Source organism: Panthera uncia, assembly GCF_023721935.1.
Source record: "Panthera uncia isolate 11264 chromosome C1 unlocalized genomic scaffold, Puncia_PCG_1.0 HiC_scaffold_3, whole genome shotgun sequence".
NCBI classification, from domain to species: Eukaryota; Metazoa; Chordata; class Mammalia; order Carnivora; family Felidae; genus Panthera; species Panthera uncia.
In genome coordinates, this window is record NW_026057584.1 from 54,910,410 (window position 1) to 54,936,852 (window position 26,443).

General features: G+C 41.6%; 1 protein-coding gene across 3 annotated transcripts in view; it reads left to right on the forward strand.

The window, feature by feature from the left end:
• Positions 1 to 26,443, forward strand: part of PDE11A (phosphodiesterase 11A) — a 413,203-nt gene that overhangs the window by 30,788 nt on the left and 355,972 nt on the right. Inside the window, exon 1 of one of the 3 annotated variants that reach the window (XM_049615975.1) lies at positions 6,753 to 7,913. The exons of the other annotated variants lie outside the window; for them this stretch is intronic. Within the exon in view, the coding sequence (XP_049471932.1) occupies positions 7,002 to 7,913 (912 nt within the window). The 5' untranslated portion in view covers positions 6,753 to 7,001. Of the gene's footprint in view, positions 1 to 6,752; positions 7,914 to 26,443 lie in introns of those variants that run through there. 3 annotated transcript variants of the gene reach the window in all.

Genomic DNA, 26,443 nt, shown 5'->3' on the forward strand with positions numbered 1-26,443 from the left:
TGGTAGAAAATGGACAAATGATGAAGACTTGAATTAAGTCAAGTGAGTTTAGAGAAGAGAGGCTAGATTCAAAAAGAAATTTCTGAGGTAAGTATACCTCAGATTGAGTGTGTAAGATGGGGAAGAAAGAGTGATCTTGGGAATGATAAATTTGGGTTGTCTGTGAGACATATAGGAGCAAATGCTTTATAGCGGTTGGAAATGTAGGTTGGGGATTTGGGAGGGAGCTTGGGTGGTTAACTGTTAAATCAGTGGTGTCCAATAAACCACACCTGTGAGTATTCACATTCTTGTCACTCCTCTGACTCTGTACTTGGCTATATGATTGGCTTTGGCCAATGGAACATTACCAAGTATGATGCAAGTTTGATAAGCCTTTGTACAGAAGGGCAATGTGGCAGCAGCACTTTTTATATGAAGGAGAAAGTAACTTTTACCATTTTGCTAATGTAATTTACCCCGTGTGGCATATAGGCATCCACATAGTTACTTTATAAATTTACCATTCTCTTGTGAGTTACTGTGGGTTATAAAATTGTACTGGACTAAGGTGAAATCACTACTAGGATAAGGAATAACAACTTAAACATAGATACATGTTGAAATTCTACACAAATAGAATGGGGGAAGAAGGTGCTTACAAAATTTAAAACCAGGTAAGACACCTGCAGTGGTTAATTTTATGTGTCAACTTGTGTAGGGATCAGAGTACTAAGATTAAACATTGTTTTGGGTGTCTCCTCTCTAGATGAGATTAGCATCTGAACTGAAGGACTCAGTAGATTGCTCTCTCCAGTGTGATTGGGCACCATTCCTTCATTCTGTTGAAGGCCTGAATAGAACAAAAAGTGAAAAAAAGGGAATTCAACTCTTTTCCTGCCTTACTGCTTGAGATGGAACATCTCATCCCCTCCTGCCCTTGGACTGGGATTTACCTTATTTAGTCCCCTTGTTCTCAGGTCTTTAGACTTGGACTGAATTACATCACTTGGCTTTCCTGGATTTCTTGCTTTCTTTCTTTCTTTTCTTTTTTTTTAAATTTTTTTAAATGTTTATTTATTTTTGAGAGAGACAGAGACAGAATGCGAGTGGGTCAGGGGCAGAGAGAGAGGGAGACACAGAATTGGAAGCAGGCTCCAGGCTCTGAGCTGTCAGCACAGAGCTTGACGCAGGGCTCGAACTCATGAGCCATGAGATCATGACCTGAGCGGAAGTCGGACGCTCAACCGACTGAGCTACCCAAGCGCCCCTGGCTTTCCTGGATTTCTAGTTTGCAGACAGCAGATCACGGGATTCAGTCTCCATAATCATGTGAGCCAGTCCGTCATAATAAATCTCTCTCTCTCTCTCTCTGGATGGATAGATGGATGGATATGGATATATTACTTTTGGGTTTTATTGATTCTGTTTCTCTAGAAAATCCCAAATACAGCTCCTTGGGTTTTGGATTTGATATAGAACATGACCAACTTCTGATGTTATATCTTCATATAAAGATAAATATGAATATCTCTGTGGAACTTACAGTTTAGAGACTTTTAATCTTGGGAATTGGAATAAACCTTCTTTTGTTTGATCCTGTGGACCTCTATCTCCTAAAATAATAATATGCCAATTTTAACTTTTTTGAAGTGAGTGTTTCATTTTGGAAATTGCTTCAACCTATCTGATGATGCCTATTGATCACACAGTGAAAGTCTGTTTTGGGAGATGGAATGATTAGGAGACACACTTAAGAAACAGAAGTTCATTGGGTCAAGAGATTGGTTTCAAGTTCTGGGATGTTGGTAAGGGTGGGATGGAACCAGGAGCACATCAGAGGTTGTGCTTAGCAGATGACTGGAGGAGTTATGTGTCTGCTCTAGATCTCAGTTTCCACATGTGGAAAATGAAAGTGGAGTATTAGATGATCTCTACAGTTCCACCGAATGCTAAAATATAACAGCTCCCTTTGGAATAACAGAAGTTATCTTGTATGGAAGCCAATGAGTGATCAATAAATGCTAATTGACAATGGCAGTGATAAAGTAATGAATACTTGGATCAAAAAAGAAGTTCTTGTTCTTGAAAACTACAAATAGGAAGGCCCTTTTATATTTTCCATTCTCCAATGAGAGGCTACTTGGTCAATATATACAGCTTGGTAGAAAGAGAAGGGGTGGCTAGAGAGGGAGTCAACAGAGCATCTTTCTTGAACTGATTGACTTATCATCACAGTATCATACCTTTTCAGGGTTAGTGCCCTTCAGGGTTCTGTTGACTGCAAATGTTGTTGTAGAATCTATTATAGACAGTTTTGATGGAATTAGCAGACTTACACAGAAAACAGGGCAGAATTACAGAAGATTCTTTGGAGCTATAGCATCCAGAATTTGATAAGGGGACTTCTTCAAGGTTCCATACTGGGCCAAATATTTTCTACTTGTCTCCCCATAGCTTATACAGATCCTTCTTTGTCCCTGCTATTCTCTGCCTAGAAAGGATGACCTATATGGATTCTATCAACAAGCTCCAGCACCCTCTAGCTCCAAGTTGGGTCTGGTCATGCTAGGAGGGAGGGAAAATCAGTTCAAGGTATTTGAGGTCAACTTGAGTGTTGATGTCCTTTGACAAGCTGTCACTACTCCTCTGAAGGCAGTTGCTACTATATAAGCCCCCTGTCCTTTGGGTCCTGGTGACCTTCCTCTTCCTTCTCCCATTAGGTCTGGGGGTGGTGACTTCTCTTTTGCTGCAAGTCCCAAGTTTATTCACTGTCCCAGTGGTTTGTCCATATTCTACCTTGGTAATCATTCTCCTTGTAAATTAACCCTCTTGAAATTACTTTGTGCTCTGTTTTTCTCTTGGGACCATGACTAATACACATACTATTCTACGAACTGAGAATGAAAAGGAAATGGCAGCTGGGGCCACATCAACACACATCTTATCATGCAGCCCTCCATTGCAGCCTTCTGGACTACCTTACGAGTATTTTTGGTCACCTTCTCGCTTCTTTCCTCAACCATTGACGCCTTCATTGACCCCATAAATCAAGCAGGGAATAAGGCTGCAGCCAATTCAAAACCAAGCTTGATATGCTCAATTAATTTTCCTACTCTTTCCAGTATTCTTTCTCTACTGCCACTCCTCTTGGTGCTGTAGACCATGGAATCCTCAAAGGCAGAGGTTTTGTCTTAGTCTTCTTTTGTCCCCAGAGCCTGGAATATGATAAATGCTAAGTAACTGCTTTTATAATGAAAACATAGAAGATAGAATTAAGGAAATGACTGCTTATTAAACCTTCTATTTCCAGACAGACCAGGAATGGTCTACTTCTCTTCCTTCTTTGAGGATGCTCAGTGCTTTTCTTACTTCCATGTACAACATTGCTGCTGTATTATAACCAGTCATGTGTTGGTAAATGGTTTTTGTTGTTGTTGTTTTATAAGTTTTATTGAGATATAATTCACATATCATATAATTCACCTATTTAAAGTTTACAATTCAGTGGACTTAAGTATAGTCACAGAATTTTGTAATCAGCACCACAATCAGTTTTAGAACATTATTTTCATTATCTCAAAAAGAAACTCTACCGGTTAGTGGTCATCTGTTTCTTCTCTGTCTTCTCTCCCCTCACCTTCTGGCAACCACTAATCTACTTTCTATCTCTTTGGATTTGTTTATTGTGGACATTTCCTATAAATGAAATCACACAATATGTGGTCCTTTGTGAGTAGGTTCTTTCACTTTGCTTAACATTTTTAAGGTTCATCTAAGTTGTAGCATATCAGAACATGTATACTTCCTTATTATGGCCAAATAATACTCCATTTTATGGATATAACACATTTTATTTATCCATTCATCAGTTGATGGACAAAATTTGTTTTCACTGAATGTTGGTAAATGTTTAACAGCTAGGAATCTGGAAAAAAAAATCCTGATGTGTAGCACTTGTTGATTTCCATCATGTAAATAAGCCCTTCATGGCTGATTGCAAGCTACATAATGTCACTGAACATAGAGTTGGAAAGAGCTGCTAAAATAAAATAGGCTCTTGTGAGCCCCTGCAAGCCAGTTCCAGCATACTACCTTGACCATCTTTACTGATATTTCACTCAAGTTACCAGAGATGGGATCACATGCAGTGAGGTTTCCATACACTATTACTTTAGGATAATTACAATGATTATATAAAAGTAATACAACAGCCAACATTTATTGAGCACTTCCTATGTATCAGGTACTGTGCTAATCATTTTTAAAAATTTAATTCCTGACCATCACTATTTCCTTAGTAGCCTGCATCTCCAAACTACCAATATTCTGTGCTTGATTCACTGTCTTCTTAATTACTCCAAATGCATCGCATCTCACAATTCTTGCACATGCCTCCTCTACCTGGTACATTCTTTTCCCTAGATATCAACATAGCTCCTTGCCTCATTTCCACCAGATCTCCACTCAGGTGTCCCCTCCTCAGAAAGGTCTTTCCACTACCTCATCCCTTATCTAATCCTTTGCCAAGTTTTGTTTTTCTTCACAGCGCTTGGTGCCAATGTTCTCTTATTCTCTATATTTATTTTCCTATTTGTTTATTGGCTGTCTCCCCACCATAATGTAAGCTCCACGAAGACAGGGTCTTTGTTTTGTTTACTGTTGCATTTTAAATGCCAAGGCCATGTTCTTAATCATGCTGACTAAGCTGGGAAGTGTGGAATTTGTGCACAAGGGCCTCTCTTCCCCCTGTCTGCTCCTCCTGGTGCTATCAGAGGAATGTTTAGAGAACATTCTGCCCTAGTCCCTGCATCTCTGTTACTAGTCCAAATCCTGCCATAGATGAGACTCAGCTGACACAGGTGGAAGACAATCCAGTGATGTGGCTAAGAGTGTGCCTTACTCTGGAGCCAAACTAAATGGATTTGCATCCCAGTTTTGGCACCCACTGTCTGTGCACCTTGGGTTTAATACCCAACTTCTCAGAGTTTCTCCATCTTTAAAATGGGAGAAGATTCCCCATCTCATAAGTCTGTTTTGAGGATTAAATTAATCTCTTAATTTAAAGTGATTGGGGCACCTGGGTGGCTCAGTCAGATAAGTGTCTGATTTCTTCTCAGGTCATGATCTCACAGTTGTGAGTTTGAGCCCTACATCAGGCTCTGCACTGACACTGTGGAACCTGCTTGGGATTCTCTCTCTCCCTCTCTCTCTGCCCCTCCCTTGCTTGTGCTCTCCCTCTCAAAAATAAACATTAAAAAAATAATAAAATAAACTGATCTGTGCTGGGACATCTGGATGGCTCAGTAGGTACAGCATGCTGATCTCAGGGTCATAAGTTCAAGCCCCATGTTGGGTGTGGAGCCTACTTAAGAAAAAAATAATAAAGTGATCAATACATAGTAAGTGCTTGATACACCTTGTCTTCTTAGCTCTGAGGACATCTTCTGGCAGTAATCTTTACTTACTGTGTAAGTCACCCGTATAAGCCTGCCATGTGGAAAACTGTAAAAAGTCACTACTTAGCTCTTTATTCTATTACCCTAATTGCTAGCATTCTGTAAGAGCACGTCTAGATTGTCCTGCTGTCAGAGGGAACTGGATAGTTCCTAGTCTGCTTTTGCTTCTCACAAAAGAGGAGACCTCTGAGCATCAAGAAAGTGTAATCAGCCTGCCATTCTTTCCTGGGAAATCACCTATATTTAACCACTAGGTTTAGAAAAGCCCCAAGGGAAACTTGATGTTATTCTCAGTCTAGCTAGCAGAGACAAGCCATATCTGGAACATCCCTGGGTCTGTAGAAAGAAAAGCCTCTCACAGAAGAGAAGTCCTTGCCCACAAGACCTAGGATGTTGGGAGTAAAGGAAGCATTGGTGGCTTTGCCAGACTGAGTGGAGAAAGAAGGAAGAGATGGTAGGTCATTCGTGAAAAGAAGAGAAACCACCCAGTATGCAGGACTGGCTTGGAAAGAAGCCCCCTGAGGCCCTGAAGCCCACCTTGCTATGTGCCCCCTGCTAGGCAGGGTCCGCCTAATCCAAGGGGCTGTATTTTTTACACCCTCCCTGCATGTACCACCTTTCTCCACTTCCTCAGTCAGGTCCATGAATTTGGTTAAAGTCGTAAGTCAGATGGGAAACCACTTGCTAATTTCGGGGAAATTCAGTTCCATTAATATTTACTGAACGCCCACAAGGAGCTGGGCAGTATTAGTGGGCAGTCCCAGGAATCCTAGGAACCAACAGTGCACAGTCGCATCCCAGAAAAATAATCTTCCCTGTCTCTGAGCATCCTCATTTCCTTGGAGTCAGCTTCTGGGTCTGATCCCTGCAAAACACCAACACTTTCCCCGTACTTGGGCTCCCACTGGGCTCCCCTGGGGCCTCTTGGAAACGCCGGGAGGATTAAAGGGTGGGGAATTGGGAGGGCTAGGGAGGTAAGGAAGGGAGGAGGGGGAAGGAACAAGGTGCATCTCCCCCTTTAATCGTGTTCCAATCAGGAGTCGGCCCTGTTCCCGGACTCCGATTCCGGCGGTCCAGAGAATCTTCCAGGAACCGCCTGGCATCCTGGGCGGTGGAGTTTGGCTGGTCCGGGCGCCGGAGCCTCCCTCCTCCCACCTCTTCCCTCCCGCCGGGCTCCGTGCCTCACTCAGGGGCGTGTCCTGCCCTACCTCCCTTTCACAGTGGTCCACTCATCCGGTTACAGCGGCAGCGGCAGCGGCAGCAGCCTGAGCTCGAACAGCGATAGCTCCGGGTTTCCAGACGGGAACTGTGGCCACGGCAACAGCTCATTGGGGGGCACCTGTGCGAAGCAGGAGTAGCAGGGCGAGGGGGTGGGGTTCTTGCCAGCCACTCTCTGAGCCCGAAGGAAGGGGCACCTCCCAGCTGAGATTCCAGTGCTCAGCAGAATCTCTCACCGAACTGGGAATACTGGTGGGGACAGACATGTGCTGGACCAGCTAGAGGGCTGGGGTAGGTAAACATTAGGTCCAAGCGTAGAGTGGCAGTGAAGCTGTGTCTGGGACCATGACGGCCTCACACCTGGACTTTGGGGAAGTGGAAACTTTCCTGGACAGACACCCAGAGTTATTTGAAGATTACCTGATGCGGAAGGGGAAGCAGGAGATGGTGGAGAAGTGGCTGCAGAGACACAGTGAGAGTCAGGGGGCTGTAGGCCCGAGGCCCGCAGTGGCCAGCACCAACAGCTTGGCTCACAGCGGTGGCAGACGCAGCGGCAGTGTTGGTGGTGGCCCTGGACCAAATAGCTCTGCCAACAGCCAGCCCACTCTGGGCGGCGGGGACTGTGGTGGGGTTCCCCTGAGTCCCAGCTGGGCCAGTGGCAGCGGGGGCGACGGGAGCCTGCAGCGGAGAGCTTCTCAGAAAGAGCTAAGGAAGAGTTTTGCTCGCTCCAAGGCCATCCACGTGAACAGGACCTACGATGAACAGGTGACCTCCCGGGCCCAGGAGCCCCTGAGCAGTGTGCGGCGGAGGGCACTTCTCCGGAAGGCCAGCTCCCTGCCCCCCACCACAGCCCACATTCTCAGTGCCCTGCTGGAATCCAGGGTGAATCTGCCTCAGTACCCCCCTACGGCCATGGACTACAAGTGCCACCTCAAAAAGCATAATGAGCGTCAGTTCTTCTTGGAACTGGTCAAGGATATCTCCAATGACCTTGACCTTACCAGCCTGAGCTACAAGATCCTCATCTTTGTCTGCCTCATGGTGGACGCTGACCGCTGCTCTCTCTTCCTGGTGGAAGGGGCAGCTGCTGGCAAGAAGAGCTTGGTCTCCAAATTCTTTGATGTGCATGCAGGAACCCCACTGCTGCCCTGCAGCAGCACAGAGAACTCAAACGAAGTGCAGGTCCCCTGGGGCAAAGGCATTATTGGCTATGTCGGGGAGCATGGAGAAACGGTCAACATTCCTGATGCCTACCAGGTAGGACTTTGCATTGTCCCCCTTCCAGAGCCCCACTGGCTTGGAAGCTAAACCTTCTGTTACCCCTTGGCATCCAGGAACACATTAATTTAGACTCTTTACAGCACTAATCTTGCTACTTTTAAATTCCTTCTGAGTTTAGACCAGTTAGAATGTTACTACACCATCGTTGATATAATGGTCTTTTCCTAACCCACAGGGCTTGTAAACATTTCATATATCACAAGGACTACATTTTGCAGTCAGTAATATCACATGTTTCTCTGTCAAGATTCCTTGTCCTTAAGAATATCAGTGTATGGTTTTAGAACGGATTTGTGAGGTGCTAGGAAAAAGTGTCTACTCCAGAATAGTAGTGTTAGTCTGAAGAAAATGGCATGTTGGTGTCTCTGATGTCTTTTGGGACTGTAATAAATTTCATTCTCTTTCAGGGTTGGACAGGGAACAGAGTACTGAACTACTTTCACATCCCTTTACCTAGCTTAAAGTTGCATGCATTTCAAGGTAGGGAGGAAGAGGAAAAGAGGAAGAAAATCAGGGGAAGAATGGGCCTCTGGCTTATGTGTGGCTTTTTAATTATTTCTGTTACTGAGTTTAGAGAGGCTGGACAAAATAGAGGGATTATTTATCTTTGGGTTTGAATACAGCATTATCTGCAGCCAGCTTTTGACAGGACTGAACAAGTAGGCTTTTAGTTTGTGAAATGAACAAAAATTGATAATTTTTTAGCAATTCCAAAGGCAGTCAGCAGGGTACACATGCTAGTTTCAAGTGGAAAAGGAAACCCAACATGCTGTTTGCTGGTATTTCTAAGTGTTTCATTTTCATAGTGATTTGAACGTGATACTAGGTACCAGATCTGAAAGCTAGTCAGTTCTGATTCTTCAGTATCTATTCACTGAATGTGATAAACTGGATGTACTTTCTTTGAGACTTTTCGGGGTTCATAAGAATTGAAAGTTCTTAGCTTTGGTTATGAAAATTTTGTGGTCATTTGATGAGCACGTCTTCCGGCGTCTAATAGAGCCACCTGTTTCTCGAGAGTTTGGTTGCTGTTGATCAGAATAGCAAAAGTGGTGGGAGGGGCACTGAGGGTAAAACTTTATTTTATCTGAAAGTTGACCATTTTACATAGAAAATTGACTCGCTTGTACTAAAACCGAGTTTCACATTTTTTGTGATGTCTGTCAGTATAACACTTTCATAGTAAGGGATGCCAGTCAAAATAACCATTTTCATTCACCTTTTGTTATTGATTAGGTGTGTTATTCATTATATCCTTCTTGAAGAGATAGTTTTAGGTCAAGCAACCAATGAATGAACTTTCGCAAGTGTCTCTTTCTCTATAATCTTGGAAAGCCATAGAAAGAAGTGAAAACATTTAACAATCTTTATGGTGAAGATTCTGTAAGAAGTTGAACAATCACAGTCTTTTGTTTCCCATTACTTCCACATTCTTCTTGTGAGCTTGGGCTAAAAAAAAAAAGAAAAAAGAAAAAAATCCCTTCCTAGTTGGATGACACTTGTTAGAGCTTGGAATTGCAGTCTATTCTCTTCATTGCCTTTACTTTTCTTATTCTTCCCCAGTTGATATTTTCCCATTTCTGTAGCTTTTATTTCTTGCTCTCCTTCAACTCCCAACTTGTATTTAAGACTCTTCACATAACTGCCTTTTCTTCAGGAGCAGAATTCCAGCTTCCTCAGCAGTTTACTTGTCTTCCTGCTGCCTAGAATTGTGGCTAGAGGTGTTGTCAGAGTTGCAGAAAATCAGATTTTCAACAGCTGATATTTCTTCTGGGCCCTACTTGTACTCTGAAGGCAGAGTGTAAAGCAAAGTTGCCTTTGATATTTGGAAGCTGACAGTGGGAAAGTCCCCAGGGTGGTAGCGATAGCTGTAAAGAGGACCAGGTTGTTGGGAGGACTGGCAAAGGGAACATAAGGGAAGGTATTATATAGGCTGAGTTGGAGATCTGGGTTATGCCTGGTCTTCATTTCATCCTGGACAGAGAGTTTCTCTTTTATTTCACCATTGGCTTCTACTGTATATTTCTGTATTTTTAACCTGGTGTGTTTTTTCATTTTTTTAATGCCACTTTTCTTCAGAAAAACTACTTTTTTTTTTTTTTTTTTTTTTGCTTTATTATGATACACTACAGTCACCATTAGTGTGACCTTGGGAGAATTTATTTATTTTTTTTTAATGTTTATTTATTTATTTTGAGGGAGAGGGGCACACAGAGAGAGAGAGAGAGGGAGAGAGAGAGAGGGAGGGAGAATCCTAAGCAGGCTCTAAACTGTCAGCATGGAGCTGGATGCTGGGCTTGATCTCACAACTGGGAGATCATGACCTGAGCCAAAATCAAGAGTCAGACACTCAACCAACTGAGCCACCCAAGCGCCCCTTTGGGAGAACTTCTTAATCTCTGAGTCTCAGTTTTCTTACCTGCAAAATGGGAATAAGAACATGTATGTGACGAAGATAAGATAATTATTTGGAAAATAAAATGAATATTGCATTACAGCCCCTAAAACAGTACCTGCCACATTGCAATTACTCAGGAAATGGTATCAATTTATGATGATAATCATGACACAAGTCTACTAGAATTCTTTTTCTTTATCTCATTTTCAGTTGTTTTTCTCCTTATCTGGGACTGAGATGTGGACTCAGCACATTTTGACCAACCTACTCTTTCCCTGAGCCATGTTCTATTCTTAAATTAAGTATTTTAGAACTGTCTTTACATTTGAGGAATATAGAAATATCTACCCTTCTACCCACTACTGACGATTTCTCTAAATGTGATTGATAACACATGATTGACCCTATCCTATCCTATCAAGAGTATTATACTTTGTGCCTTTAAGGAACTCACACTATATAGATTTTTTTATGGAGTTGTATTAATGTTGCCTCCTTCCTACATTTTAGCATTTTTCCCCATCCTTTCCATTTCTGACTCTTACAGATTTTTCTATGAATGAAAACTGACAACCTTTCAAATGCATGTTCTTTTATCATGATGTTGTTGTAATTCTGATAATATATAAACATTCTGAAGTTTCTTTGTAAAAATATAACCATTCCCTCTGATATTTTATTACCTAGTATGTTTTTAAGGTGTTTCTTGCTCAGATTCAACTAGTGTTCTTTTTATTTTTCAGGAGGTAAAAATGTTTTATCATACAGAGTTTAAAAATTTAATCATTTGAAAATTAGACTGATGATCCTCTTGGGTTCACAATATTGGTGAGAGAAAGGCATTAAAGATACTAATGAAATCATGATAATAAGCATAGAATTCTGGAGTCAAGAATAGACTAATGAAAACTAGCGTTGAATAAAAGTTTTGGCAGCAAAAATACCCTCCTTAGTTTATTTCATTATTTTTCATTACTTCTTCAATTAGTCCTAAAAAAAAGACTTGGGGCACTGGGATGGCTCAGTTGGTTGAGCGTCTGACTCTGGATTTTGGCTCAGGTCATGATCTCATGGTTTGTGAGATCGAGCCCTGCGTTGGGCTCCATGCTAACAGTGCAGAGCCTGCTTGGGATTCTCTCTTTCCCTGTCTCCCTCTGTCCTTCCCCCACTCTCTGTGTGTCTCTCAATAAATAAATAAATAAACATTTAGAAAAACAGATTTGAAATTAGAAGAAAAAATTGCAAGTGGAAAAAAATTCATTTTAAGTATCCAGTATGGATCATAGTGACTGCAATTTACCTTTTTTCCCTGACAGTTATAAGTTATTAAACAGCCCACTTTAATATAGTAATGAAAAACTTGCCCTCAAGAGGTTGAAAATAAGAGCACTCAAGTAACAGGTGTTCTCTTTGAGATTATTCTAAGCATTCAGAATATAGCACTTTAAACATTAATAAAAAGTGTGAGATGATATTTTTGTTGGTGTTGATAATGATGATACAGGTGTTTGATGGGCTTTGGATCTGAAAAGCAGCCAGGATGTTTTGTTAGGTGAACTGGGAGGAGGAAAGGGGATGACGCAGCAGGGTTACAGGTGTGCCAGGCTTTCAGAAAACCTGATCTGTTTACACAACAGATTTACTTATTTGTTAGTTCCAGCAAACATACACTGAGCTCCATTATACCTAAAGCCTGGGTAGGGGGACTGCGAGCATACAGAGGTGAGAGAACATGTTTTTTGCCCTCCCAATGCTTATAGTTGAGAGGCATATACTATACACAAATAAATACCAAGCACTATACTTAATAAATGTTACAAACTAAATGACTAGTCTCAGTAGACAATGGATTCACATTATGATTGGGCTCATGATGGAAGACTTCATGGAGGAGATGCCATTCAAGCTGAAAAAGGGGTTAGATTTCACCATTGGAGATGGATGTGGGTTTGGCCGGAGTGATCCAGGTGTAGCAAAATGGCATCAGAGACACAGTAATGAGCGAGCACAAAATGTGTACAGGGGACAGTGAGTGCTTTAATTTGGACAAAGTATTGCCCATGCTGTAGATTGAATACGCAAAAGTAGCATGAGGGCAAAAGAAGAAAGAACCTTGAATGCCTGACTAAAGAATTTGAATTTCATTAACAGTCGGTTAGTCAGTGACTAACAGTTACAGGGAGCCCTTAAAGACATTTTAGTAGGATCAGAGTGGTGTTTTTGGTAACTTGGTGTCAGTGGCTGAATGGATTGAACAGGGGGAGGCTCAAAGCTGTGGGGTGCCTGGGTGGCTCAATCGATTGGTTAAGCGTCTGACTCTTGATTTCGGCTTAGGTCATGATCTTGCAGTTTGTGGGATCAAGCCCCACTGTGGTATTAGTGCAGAGCCTGCTTGGGATTTTCTCTCACCCTCTCTTTCTGCCCCTCCCCTGCTCTTGCTCTCTCTAGGAAAAAAATAATAATAATTAGGAGTCTATTATGATGGTCTAGTAGAGCCATGATGAACAGCTGAACTAAAGCAGGAACCGTGGGAATGGGCAGCAGGGGACAGATGGAAGATGTTCTGCAAGTGTGGATTTGGGCTAGAAGAGAGGGAGTTGATAATAACCTGGGTGATGTGGAGAAGCTTAACTCTGTTATTAGTAACAGGAAAAAAAGCTTGGTGAGTAAAGATTCTAAGTAGAGCCAGCTACATAATTTGTGGAGTGTGGTGCAAAGTGGTAGGTAAAGCAGGAGCCTGGTTGGAGGTGGAGAAGTTAATCTTCTCTTCCAAAGGACCTGCTGCTTTATCCCACAGCAGCCATGCAACTCCCTAGTGATTTCAAGCTCCATGTTGAAAAACCCTGTACCTGGATTGGGGGTAGGTAAGAGCTCTTCATTGAGTTGCCTGCCACTTGGTCATAATGCTGCCAGCTTTGGGTGGGGATGACCACAGCCTTGCTCCTCCCAGTGTGGCATGGGGTGTGCACCTGACCCTCCCCATGCTCCCACCCAGACCCCAACCAGGAGCAGAGGGCAGTTGTAGGGTATGGCAGATGTAGGGTGTGGGCTCCTCACTCAACTAATGTGACCTGGTTGTAACCCCTGGTCTCAAGGGAGGGGTGAGTAGGTGGTAGGCGGTAGGCCAGATGAGGCCCAGGACATACAGAGCAGGATATATGACCAAGCACCAGTCCTGGGAAGGCAGTGGGAGGGAAGACTGAGTGTGAGCCAAGACTCCAAGGTCTGAGCTCATATGCCACTGTTCCATTGGACTTCAGTTAGCACAAATTCAAAGGTAAAGATTAAGAGTTTCATACAGCACAGCATTAAACCTGAAGCCGGGGGCCCCTATGCAACTGCACCAGTCACATGTCCATGAAACTGGTCCTGAGTCGGAGTCATTTTGAGTATTAGGTGGAGAAGTTGAATTTTATTCCAGCTAGTGTCTACTGCTTCCTTTCAGCTCCATCCTAATTAAATTATGTGCCGTTTTCATTGCCTGGATTGTGCTTTTCTATTTCCGTGCTTTTCATCCTTTCTGCCAGGACTACTCTTTCTCCATATTTTGTCATTCAACTCTTGCTGTGCTTTCTCATAATATAAGAAGGGAGAGCTGATTGCTTATCCTTGAAGAGAAGAGATGGAAAACAAATAAAAATTATACACAAAGTTCTATTTAAGAATGCATTCTACTATATGGGTATATTTGTTATATATATATATGTATATATATATATATATATGTATACATATATATGTATATATGTATATATATATATGTTAAATAAGAATATAAATAATGATTTTTTAAAATTCACTTTCATTGAATTTCATTTTAGAATAATCTCCACTGAAATAACTACATTTAAATGTGTTTGGCTTCAGAAGGGATTAATTTCATGTGTCTGGAAAACTCAGTGAGGAATATGCTTCCTTCCCTGATGAGCCAGTGCTGACAGACATGGGTCTATGGTCCTGTGATTAAACTGCTGAGATTTGCTTAAAAGGCAGATGTTGATCCCACCCCACCACTAGTCTTAAAAGGAGTTTTATGAATTCTTATTTCAGCCTTGCACAGTGTTTTAAAAATTCCCCTAAGCCCACAAACATGTTCACTAGCCCAGAACCAGAATTGATTTTGCTCTTGAAGCAGGAAACATTTGCTGTTTCAGCCCCTTTTCCTGACAGACACATGATCATGATAAACAGAGTGACAAATTGCATTTGCTGCTCTTACATGAGGATAGATTACAGAGAAGTACAGTTCCTACAGAATCATGGGGAGGTAATTTAAGGTTAACTTAATTTTTTCCCAGCCCATAAGCTAAATGTTTACTAATCTGACCAATATATTTTGGTTCCTGAGGTTTGGGTCACCTGTTTATTTACAAGGCTGGCTTAATTTGGAAGTTAGTGTTCCATGTTTAATATAGTGTTGAAAAGTCATATGAAGCTTTCCTCTGAAATAGCTTTGAGTTGTTTTACAGGAAAGTCAACAAGATCCTTGACGTCCACTACTTGCTACTTTAGTTACTTATTTTAAGGGTGGTGTTTTGCAGTATAACCACATTCTTTTGGAAAGTGGAATTTGAATCATAAAAGAAGCTGTTTAGTCATAAGAGAGTGGGTTGGGCTTCTAATATTTTAGGAGAAACTTTGGTTCCTGGGAATTTATAGGCATTCAGGCTAAATTTATTTTTATTTATTTTGGGGATTAAAATAGTAAAGAAGGTTTCCTGGTATTAAAAAAGGTGTATTTTCTATAATTCCAATGGTTTCTTATTAATTGGTTGGTTTCAACGACTAAATAGTGTGGTTTATACGTTAATGATAAATTATATTTCCTATCATAAAATATAGCTTTAGGCTGTTGCAAATTTAGTACAAGAAATCTTTCTTACCTAAATGAAAAAAATGAGGAACTTTTGAGCTTTTTAAGGGTGTCAGATTTTAAGAATTTAAACATAATGATAGAAGGAAAAGGGATGCTCTTCTGTGGATTAACAATAACTCTATTATTCATGGAGCACTAATTATGAGCCAGGCATTAGGTCATTAGCAAGCATTGTCTCTTTTACACCTCTCAACAATCCCCAGAGGTAGCTATTACCAACACCATTTTACAAAAGGAGAAACTGAGGCTTGAAAGAGTTGAGTAGTTTGCTCAAAGTCACCCAGCTGGCAAATGTGAGAGCTAGGGTTCAAATGGAGATCTTTGGAGAGCCTTATGCCCACCCACCACCCCTCCATGTGACCTCTACAGACCACTAACTATTATATGCACACTCACATCTGTCCCTTTGCCTTCTCCTTTTCTCTGTCAGTTGAAGTCCTCTCAGCCCTCTAGGTCCCTCTTCACGAAGCTCTTGCTAATCCCTGCCCCATCCCACCCAAACTGACATGATTTCTCCCTCCTTTGATCTTCTGTAATGCTTTAATGTGCTTCTTTCTATTTTCATACTATTAGAACCATTTGGATACCATGTGATGTCTTGACTGTGAACTCCTCAAGATCAAGATCATAACTTCTTCATTTCACATTTGCTATGGTAGATCACATAGGGATTAATGCAAATCTGTTCAGCTGAGTAATTATACCCTTCATGTGGTCAGTTCAACCACCCCTAAGCACAGAGTTCAGCCTGTGCAGGCCATATATATAGCTAAACCAGGAGTACATCCTCTGAGCACATCTTTTACTCTTTAGACCTTGTTTTGTAGATTTTTTAAAAATAAGGCTTGTGAAGCCCAGATAACGTTAATTATTTGAATTGCTTGTCTGCATTAATCAAATCTTCATATTAATTGCTGCACCCCTGTCTCCCCACCCTCTTTGTTTTTGTTTGTTCATTTTAAAAATTTTACTTTATTCCATGTGGAAACTATGGAGAAAGCAGAATGCCACTAACCAAACACTTAAACTAGCAACAGCCCACTGCCAGCTTCTTCTAGGCAAAAGCAGAGGATGGAGCATGACTGTTCTGGCTAACTGAATTTTCTAGTTTTCTCATGATTACCCCATTGATGCAGTGTAACTTCTTGAAGGTAAAACACTCCTTCCAGCATAAGATCTTGCAAATGTTAGAATTTTTCTCTGAAGATCTTTTCAGACATGAGAGATTACATTGACCAACCTTGCAATTATTTATTTTTCAGGAACATTGCACTTTCAAGTTTATTGATTACATTTCTTATGTTTCACATACTCTCAAAAGATCTCAAAAAATTCAGTTTCTGAGATGGTTACATTTATGAACTACTCATTCCAAGATGTAGCTATTAGATGTCCATGTGGCATGTCCAAGTGAGAGCCATCTCTTTCCCTTCTGTTCCCTATAGTTATCCCCTGTAAGCGGGGCTGGTTGCTACACCTCTCCCCCATGCCTCCTCCCAGCTGAAGTGATGAGGTCTCTAATGGTAAACAATACAACTACTCTCGTTATGTAGAAATGAACCTACATCTGAAGAGGGTGCAACTACCAGAACCTGAGAGAGAGTTAAAGCTATGGGAGAGGGGCCGCCCAGCCAGAGCTATGGCCTGAGGGAGAGGAACTCAGCCACTGATGAACATGACCTGGATGAGAGGGAGCCAGGAAATGTTACCCTCTTCACACCCTCTTCTCCTGTCAATGTCACTCATTGGTTGAACCCAGGGTTGGTTGAAACCAAGAAGGCAAAGGAAGCCTTCCCTGGCAAAGCAGTTCACTGGAGTCAGCCTCCTGGCACAGAACAGAGTAGCGCAGAGCAAGAGCATTTGGAGAGCCAAATGGGGACTATCCAGAGTCACCAGGATATTAGTTTACTCACCAGGAATGTAAGTGTGTGTAGAGACCAAGTCAAGTAGGAATATCCATCTTTGATTTGAACACTGAATTTCACCAGTATATAGAAAATGGTGATTGAAATCTGTTGGAAATGAGTTCAGAATGCCATATTGGTATTTGACTGTCTTGTTCTGTCCAAGTAATTTTGTTTATTCCCAATATGCTATTTTCCAGAAGAAACTCCATAGGAGACAGCCTGGACCAAACACACCTCTAACAGGAAAGAGAGACACTGGTCTAGTTGATGGGACTTTTCCCCGTAAACAATCTGATGAGGCCCATTTATTTGAGAATTGAACTCATCAATTACTAATCATCTTGTGGAAACTGTGAAAGCCATCAGCCTGTAATAGAACATGCTCCAGACTTCGAGATAGGAATCTTGGGTTCTATTCCCAGTTCTACCTTAGTGTTTTCAGTTGTAACATAGGGATAATATGTCCAGACATATCGGCCCCATAGTATTTCAAAAGGATCTAATTATTAAATCAAACATTAGATTTTAATGAGATAACGGGAAAGAATATTCAAAAGGATAAAGTCAGAAATGTAAGACTGTATTCACCTTTTTATATGCAGAGTCCAGCAGGCTTTAATCACAGGGCCTGGCTCTGGAAATGTCCTTGTGCATGAAAGGAGAACTTTGATTTAAAATATGGTAGTACCTATATTGACTGTATTTTCTTATTTTCCATATTTTTGATGTTCTGGTTTTGGGGGCTCTGATACTGCTCCTCTCAGGGGTAACTAATTCATAGAGCAAAGGACGCCCCTGCAAATGCACCTGTGATGTGCAAACCAACCAACCCAGAATGCACTTTCCCAACAATCTCCTTAATCAAACTCTCACAGGCCAAGCCAAAATTCCTCTGCTTAGGCCAAAGTACTGCTAGGTACTGGACAGCTTACCACCCCCCCCCCCCGCCATAGTCCAGAGCCTACCAAAATTATTCAAACTGTCCAATCCTAAACTGACCCAGAGAACCTACCCTGCCTCCTCCATTCCTTCCTGAGGGAACCCCAATAAAGGCTTTGGACCATGTTCTGCCCTCTCCCTTTCTGCCTCCTGCCTGACCCTGGTCTGTCCCCATGTGTCTCTGCATGGTGTGCCATGCCACCTGTGTTTAGGGATCTGTGAGCATAACCTTCCTCCTTCAAGACAACCATTTCTATGTGTAAGTGTTCTACTGGATTAAAACAAATCACAGGTGTATTTTAGGATAGTACCGTATGTATATAATGCCTTATGCATAGGTAATGATTAACTTAAAATGTAAGGTAATCAAATGCGTTAAATTTACTTTAGACTGTCAGGATTTACTTGTCATAATACATATTCTTCATTTGACGAGCATAATTTTTTTTTACAACTGATGAATATGCCTATTTTTCTAGTATAATATGTAATCCCATAAGTATGAATTGGGTTTCTGTGCTATAAATTCTCCCATAAAGTCTCCAGATTGACCATTCGTACTTTTATTCTTGAAATCCTAAAGATTTTTTTAAATGACAGTATTTGGGTCTAGTATTTGTAAACTGAAAAAAATTGTCACAGCTGCCATTACAGGGTAAATGAACACTAAATCATGGTGCTTGTAATCAGGCTCTAATAATTTATTAGGCTAGGAGGAATCTATGACACAGTTTTGTTTTAAATGTGTTGACTATTCACCAAATAAAAGATAAGCTTTCCTTATTTTATGTTTTTCTCTTGGGATGTGTTGTTAATTTTATACTATGCATTGTCCTTGCACTCATGCCCCCTATATTTATCAGATTGTTGGAATGTCTAACCTTTACTTTTTTCAATTTAAAGAAATTAGATGTTGCTCCTTTTTCATTTAAATGGCTGTATACAGTTTAGTGAGCTAATAGTTTTTATGGGTATTTGGCAACTTAATGTGCATGATTACATATTTAAAGTTTTAATAACAGCTGTAATGGAATTAAGAACTGTAGGCTTGGGACATTGTGGAAAGATTATTCCAGGGTTGCTAAGGAAACCAGTCTAGGTTTTTCTGCATAAATTCTTCTGGAAAGGTGAAGCTATAATCCCATCTCTAATGGCCACTTTTATGGAGAATCCGCATTTCCCCCTTAGCTGCTGCTGCTTTTTGCTTTTGGAGAACTGCTTAGTGACAGGGTATATGCTTTATGCAACTGTTAAGGCTCGTTCCTTTTTCTGTCTTCAGGTACGTGAGACTGGGGTCAGATTCACCTTATACTTCCTCTCTTTGAGCACTGGCTCTGAAAGCCCAAGGCAGTCATGGCATCTCCTTTTTATACTAGCCCAGAGATCAGTTGTCACAGAAGCTAGGGAGAGGAGTCAGTGGCAGTGAATGTGTCCAGCACTGACCAAACAGGCTGAGAAACCCAGAACCTCTGGCCAGGAGGCTGATAGCTCAGCTGGGATCCAAGGCATCTTTCCCCTCTCTCTCTGCCATCTATTTCTTAAATGAGGAAACAGAGGAGCAGCTTCTGATCTGGTCCCTTTATTTTTTCCATGCCTGCTGTGACTCCCATTGAATAGCCAGAAATGAACTGGCGCTCAGGGAGTGCCTACTAATTTAAAATGGAAAGGGCAGGACAACATTTTTCCACCTCTGAATTAACCAAATTGAGATGATCTGCTCTGTGAAATTAAAGAACAAAAAGGTCAGCCGGGAAAAGCGGAGCCACTGTCATCGTAAGGGTGTTTTATACTTACGACCTTGGGATTTTTGTTGAAGAAACAACCATTTTATTCTTAGAGATAACCTTGAAGGATCAAGCATTTACGTATGTAGCAATATAACAATATTATTATTGCTATGTATGTAGCAATATAACAACACTTCTTGTAGCAGCTTTGTGACACCGTATAATTTAATGCAAAATTACATGGAAGTCATTTGATGAGAATGATGTGGAAACATATGAAGGTATAAAATGAAATAGATGTGCTTTCTCTCCATCAAGTGAAGCTACAGTTTACTTCCACCTCCTCCTTTTATTCTTGACTGTTGCTCTGACCCTCCTCCCTGAATGCTAACTTAGCACCTACTACAGTATCTGGCATATTCACCAAGTAGGTACTTGGTGAATCATGTTTGAATGAATAGAAGAGCCCTTATTGTAGCCTTTATTTTGTCTCAAGAGTGACACACCCTAATGAGACCATTATGTAGTATGAGTGTTTCAACATCAGCACTGTTGACATTTTGCACACTTTGAAATCCCTGGCCTCTAGACACCAGATGCTTGCTCGGGTGTGACAATTAATAATGTCTTTAGATATAGCCAAATGTCGCCTGGAGGCAAAATCCTCCCCCTCCCTTTTGGAAATCATTGATTTAGGACAGTTTGGCAATAAACATGTACTGCCTCTGACTCTTGATTTTGGCTCAGGTCATGATCTTATGGTTTGTGAGTTTGAGCCCCTCACTGGGCTCTGAACTGACAGCACAGAGGATGCTTGGGATTCTCTCTCTCTCTCTCTCTCTCTCTCTCTCTCCCTCCTTCTCTCTCTCTCTCTCTCTCCCCCCACCACCTCTCAAAATAAAAATTAAAAAAATAGTCATAACCTCAGATTTAGCAATTCCAGATCATTCCAAGGAAATTTTTATGGGTATTTGTGTATATGAATACTCATGGTAGTGTTATTTATAATAGTGTAAGCTTATTAACCCAAGCATCCAACTAAATGTTTGGATAAATAAATTATTTACATCATAAAATGGAATATTTAATTAGAGGAAGTTGCCCACAAAATATTAAGTGGACAAAGCAAAGCATATTTATAAAACAACAGCATCTCAGTTTTCTTGAAATAATAACAACAACAAAAGCATGAGGTTGAATGAGGGTTGAATTCAGAATGAAACAGACTGAATGTGATTCCCAGTCCCAACCCCTTGAGAGTTACCATATTTTACTTCTGCAATTGTTAGTTTCTGCCGCCCTACAATGGGGATAATGATAACTATCTTAAAAGGTTAATCCTGACAACAATTAAGTGATGTTATATATGCAAAGTGTTTAACATGCTGTTTGTTACATTGTGAGGACTCAGTAAAAAGTTCTTGGCATAACGCACGGGGAAAAGCTGGCAGATGATTTGCCAGAACATTAATAGAGGTGGGCTTGTTTTTCTCTTTTGTGTTTTCTTTTATGTATTTTTCAAAACCTTCCACACATGTATTTATGAAGAGAGTAACTATAGTTGCTTTAATGGATACGCCTCACAAACTCAATGGAAACACAACAGGAACTTATTTCTAACTCTTGGGAAGCTCAGCACAGCTCTTGCTGATTGATGGGTAGCTGTCCTCCAAGAGGTCAGTCTTGCCTGCCTGCGCCTCCACACCTGCAGCACAGGGCTTCCAACATGTGGTCGGCAGATGAGGGGAGAGAGAAATGGACAGATGACTGGGGAGAATTTGTGGGTCAGGTCTGGAAGTGGCACACATTATTTCCTGCTGCGATTTTGTTGTCGTTCTAGACTCTAGAACTCGGGTTTGTGGCCATACCTACCTGCAGGGAGGTATAACTCAGCCCCACCCCGGAGTGGATCCCAGCCCAAGAGCCAACCAGTCATGGCATGCGGCTTGAAGCGTAAGACCTTCAGGTGGTGAGCCGTCCTCTCCCGCAGGTCCTCCTGGTGTTCACAGGCTGGAGCTTATGTGCATGATTAATTTCCCACAACAAGATTTGAGAGGAAAAATTAGCTGGGCTTTGGAGAAGGGACCTGGAAGACATGGGAGAGGATCCTTGCTGTTTTAGTTTCCATTGTTAAGAATGGATTGGAGAATAGGACTCTGTAGACAGGAAATTTGCTAAAGAGATTGTTGCCTCTAAGCTTAAAGGTCTGAGGGTTATAAGGGATGGGACTAGACCTGGCTGTATAATTTGTGGACCCAGTGAGAAATCAAAATGGGGTTCTTGACAGAGGTCAGGAAGTCATCCCTCCAGGCTAACCAGCCCCCACCCACAATGAATGGACAACCCCAAAGAACTGCAACCTCTGTGCCAGAACATACATCATACCTGGATCAGGGGTGGGTGAGAGGCCAACACAGAGCTGCTGAATGAACATGTTATGGTACTGTCAGCCTGCAGCGGACACAGCCAGAGCCTTGCTCCACCCCGAGACAGAGCGGGCTTCTGATTCTCGTCATCCCCATGCCCACGCCTCACTGGGAATGGAGGGCAACAGCAGAATGTGGATACCTTCCCATCGCAAACCCCATCTACCTGACCCTGTGATAACCCTGAGTGGAAAGAGGTAGAGGTCATGGGGCCAGGGCAGGGAGCAGGAGTCTGAGAACCCATCAGGAAGCTGGACTGTATGAGCCCCTGGGGCATGCTCCATCAGACTTCATGAACAAAACACAAATTCAACGTAAACTTCAAGTGTGTGTGTAGCGGGCCTTTCTTAGCGTGAGGCTCAGTGTGACTGTACTGGATGCATACCCATAAAGCCATTCCAGGGTGATGTCTATACTATGGTTGAATCTGTAAGAATAATGAGGATTGCAAACTCTCCATGGAAATTTATTATTTTTCAACCTGCCTTCATAACACTACCCATATGACTCTTGCTATTTATTCCATTTTTGGTAATTTAAATTTTGGCTCACCTGTCTTTCTCTCCATTAAACTGTGAGCTCTTTGAGGCCAGATGCTATGACTTTATATCACTCCCTGTGTGTGGCACAGTGCCTAGCATGTAGTAGTTAGGTGCTCCATAAATGCTTGTTATGTGAATAAGTGAGGAAAAGGACGGTCATCGAGAATTCGGTCACTAGGGTAAGTTGCCTAGGTACTAGTACTAGGTTGTAAGGTTATATTAAGAACAGGGGTTTAGCTGATAATGCTGAGCTAAGCCAATTTATAGGCCAAGGGTCCTTTCATTTTCTTGTACATAGGGATGGGTTGGGTTTCCAGGCCAGGCAGTCAGGTACAAGGCCATTGCGGTCCAGGCTGTGAATGTTAGAGATGTGAAGGCACAGGGAACCAAGCAATTTGTCTATTGCCAATAGAGAAGAGGACTTAGCAAAGTTGGGAGGGTGAGAGCAAGAGAAAGAAAAGGTATCAACTATGACTAGTATAATAGGCCTGGGGCTTTGGGAAAATAGTGATTAGCAAAGGAGATGTATTCTTCTTTTCATATGGCTATATAAATGGCAGTAATGATGTCTTTTAGGCAAGGTAGATTGATTCACTAGGGAGAGTGTAAAAGGTCACACTGGGAGCTCTCTGATAGTCGTTTAAACCAAATTAATGTATATGGAGAGCCCAGCACCAAGCCTTTGATGAAAGCATATGCACCAATACCACTACCATTTCTATTTCCCCCCAAAGAACCACAAGTATTCATGTTTCTCTAGTCTGTACTTGTTTCCAGGGAGCATCCTCTGAGATTGTCAGATTCTTTTTTAAACTCTAGATATTTTTATTTGGATTATCTATTGTTACCCTAGAAAAGAGTCCTTTGAGAAGTATGCAGTTCTTCTAAAGTCATCTGTGACTAGTTGTGCTAAATAGTTAAATGACATTTCTAAAGACAGAGATCACAGTCATAATTGTTAATGCTCTGAAGCTCATTGGAACAATAGTATAAACAAACAAGTTTACCTAGCATATTTCAGAGTCCTCTTAACCATTGGCTTTCCTTTCCTCTGTCCATTTCTTTCTTATGCTTTCCATTTGTTCTTTTCTGGCATTCCACTCCTGTCTTCTTTTTGAATAATTGCTTCCCCTTGCTCCTCCCAACTTCCCTCTCTTTTCCTCCTCCCTTTTCTGTCTCCCCCCAGCCCCCACCCTGACCTTCATCCTGCCTGTCCCCCTTTTCCTTATTCTTTTTCTCTTTTTCCTGTCTTCTGGCCTTCACTGGCATTACTGACCTTAACATAAAATGGATAGAACATGAAAATAAGTACAGTTAAACCTTGGATTGAGAGTAACTTGTTCTGTGACTGTTCTGCAAGACAAGCAAACATTTCTAATAAATTTTAACTTGATAAACGAGTGATGTCTTGCAATACAAGTAATACGTGATGCTGAATGTCACATGATCACAACTGAGCCAATCCTTCTTCTCTCTCTCTCTCTCTCTCTCTCTCTCTCTCTGTCTGTCTCAAACCTACTTGGGATTGTGGGTGATCCTTTCCCAGGCTCAGATGCTCGGTCTCAGGCCACAGGGTTGGCAGAAATCAGTGATTTCTCAGAACGTTGGAAGGTGTCCACAACTGGCACTAGTGTATTTTTGTCACTTCAAAGCACCTATGGACAGTCCTTTGCTTTTCCATACAAGAGTAAGCTTAGGAATGCTTTGCTTCATTCTAGGTCAGGCTGCCTGTAGATATAGACCCTTTCCTCTGCTGCCTTATTGCCAGTTACATTAAATGTAGTATATGACAAGAGTTTATTGGGGCACCTGGGTGGCTCAGTTGGTTAAGCGTCTGACTTCAGCTCAGGTCATGATCTTGCGGTCCGTGAGTTCGAGCCCTGCGTCGGGCTCTGTGCAGACAGCTCAGAGCCTAGAGCCTATTTCAGATTCTGTGTCTCCCTCTCTCTCTGCCCCTCCCCTGCTCATGCTCTGTCTCTCTCTCTGTCTCAGAAATAAATAAACGTTAAAAAAAATTAAAAAAAAAAGAGTTTATTAATATTGTACTGTAGTCAACATCCATGTGAGTGTATACAATGGCCCCCATGCAGAAAAAGATTCCTCTGAGTCAAGGGATAGCAGTGATTCCATTAGTGATAGTGAAAGTTGTCCTACACAATAACCCTCCTTTCTCTTTTCTCCCTCACACCAGTCGTGAAGGTTTTCAAAGGAAAGTGCAGGTTAATTTGTTTATTTTTCTTTATATTTTATATTTTCTTTATTATTTTGTATTATATTACAGTATTGTAATCATTTTTACATGACTATTTTTGGGTTATGGAACAAATCCTCTGAGTTTCCATTATTTCTTGTGGGGAAGTTTGCTTTGATATACAAGTGCTTTGGATTACAAGCATGTTTTCAGAATGAATTATGCTCGCAAACCAAGGTTTTACTGTATTTGTTCTGGTTTTTAATTTCCAAATCAAATTGAAAAAAATTTTTTAATGTTTTTTTAATTTTTGAGAGAGAAACAGAGCATGAGCAGGGGAGGGGCAGAGAGAGAGGGAGACAGAATCCCAAGCAGGCTCCAGGGTCTGAGCTGTCAGCAAAGAGCCCGATGTGGGGCTTGAACCCATGAACCCAGAGATCATAACCTGAGCCGAAGTCAGATGCCTAACCCACTGAGCCACCCAGGCACCCCATCAAATCAAATTTTTAAATCTCATAGGACTCCCTCAGAAAACAACCAGGTTTCCTTTTTTACTTCCATGTGGCCTGTGACTATATCTTTCTTTGTAATTTTAAAATCACATATATGAAATATATATATATATATTTTTTTTTTTTTCCAACGTTTATTTTATTTTTTGGGACAGAGAGAGACAGAGCATGAACGGGGGAGGGACAGAGAGAGAGGGAGACACAGAATCGGAAACAGGCTCCAGGCTCCGAGCCATCAGCCCAGAGCCCGACGCGGGGCTCGAACTCACGGACCGTGAGATCGTGACCTGGCTGAAGTCGGACGCTCAACCGACTGCGCCACCCAGGCGCCCCTGAAATATATTTTTTTAAAACACACAATTTTAATTACATTTCAGACTGCTACCCCATGTGGTCCTTGGTCGTAATTTATTTCATGAGGGTCAGTGCCTTGCAATATGAAAAAGACCTTGCCCCTTGAGAGCATTCTAAGTAGAACAAGTGACAGGGAAATTGGTATTTAAATATTTGGTATATAGCTTCCAGGCTTTTATTAAAATCAGAACAATGATAAATATTATTTCTTTGGTGTATCTCTTAGTTTAGTATCCACCAGGAATTTTTTGCAATGGCAACACGGAAGTTCCCATGCTAGCACTTCTCAGGCTGATTGCTTGTTTGAGGTCCTGTCTCTGTTAACCTGAAGTTCTGATGTGAAAGTCTCCTGCAGGGTTCTTTTTTTCCCTTTTGTACACAGAAAAGAAATATTTTCCATCCTTCTGAATCCACCAGGAAGCATGTGGGACTTATTCACCTCTGTTATTATATTGCTTCTCCCCCCAATGTATCAACTCTCTGAAACCTGCTTAGTCACTTGTAAAATTCAGCCACAGGACTTGCTGCTGCCCTTCCGTGACAATCCATCAAAGGGAAAGTTAACCAAACTTTATAAGCTGTGTGGCCCTGTTTCCTAGAGCTGAGGTTTTCTCTTGACTGAAAACCACATTGA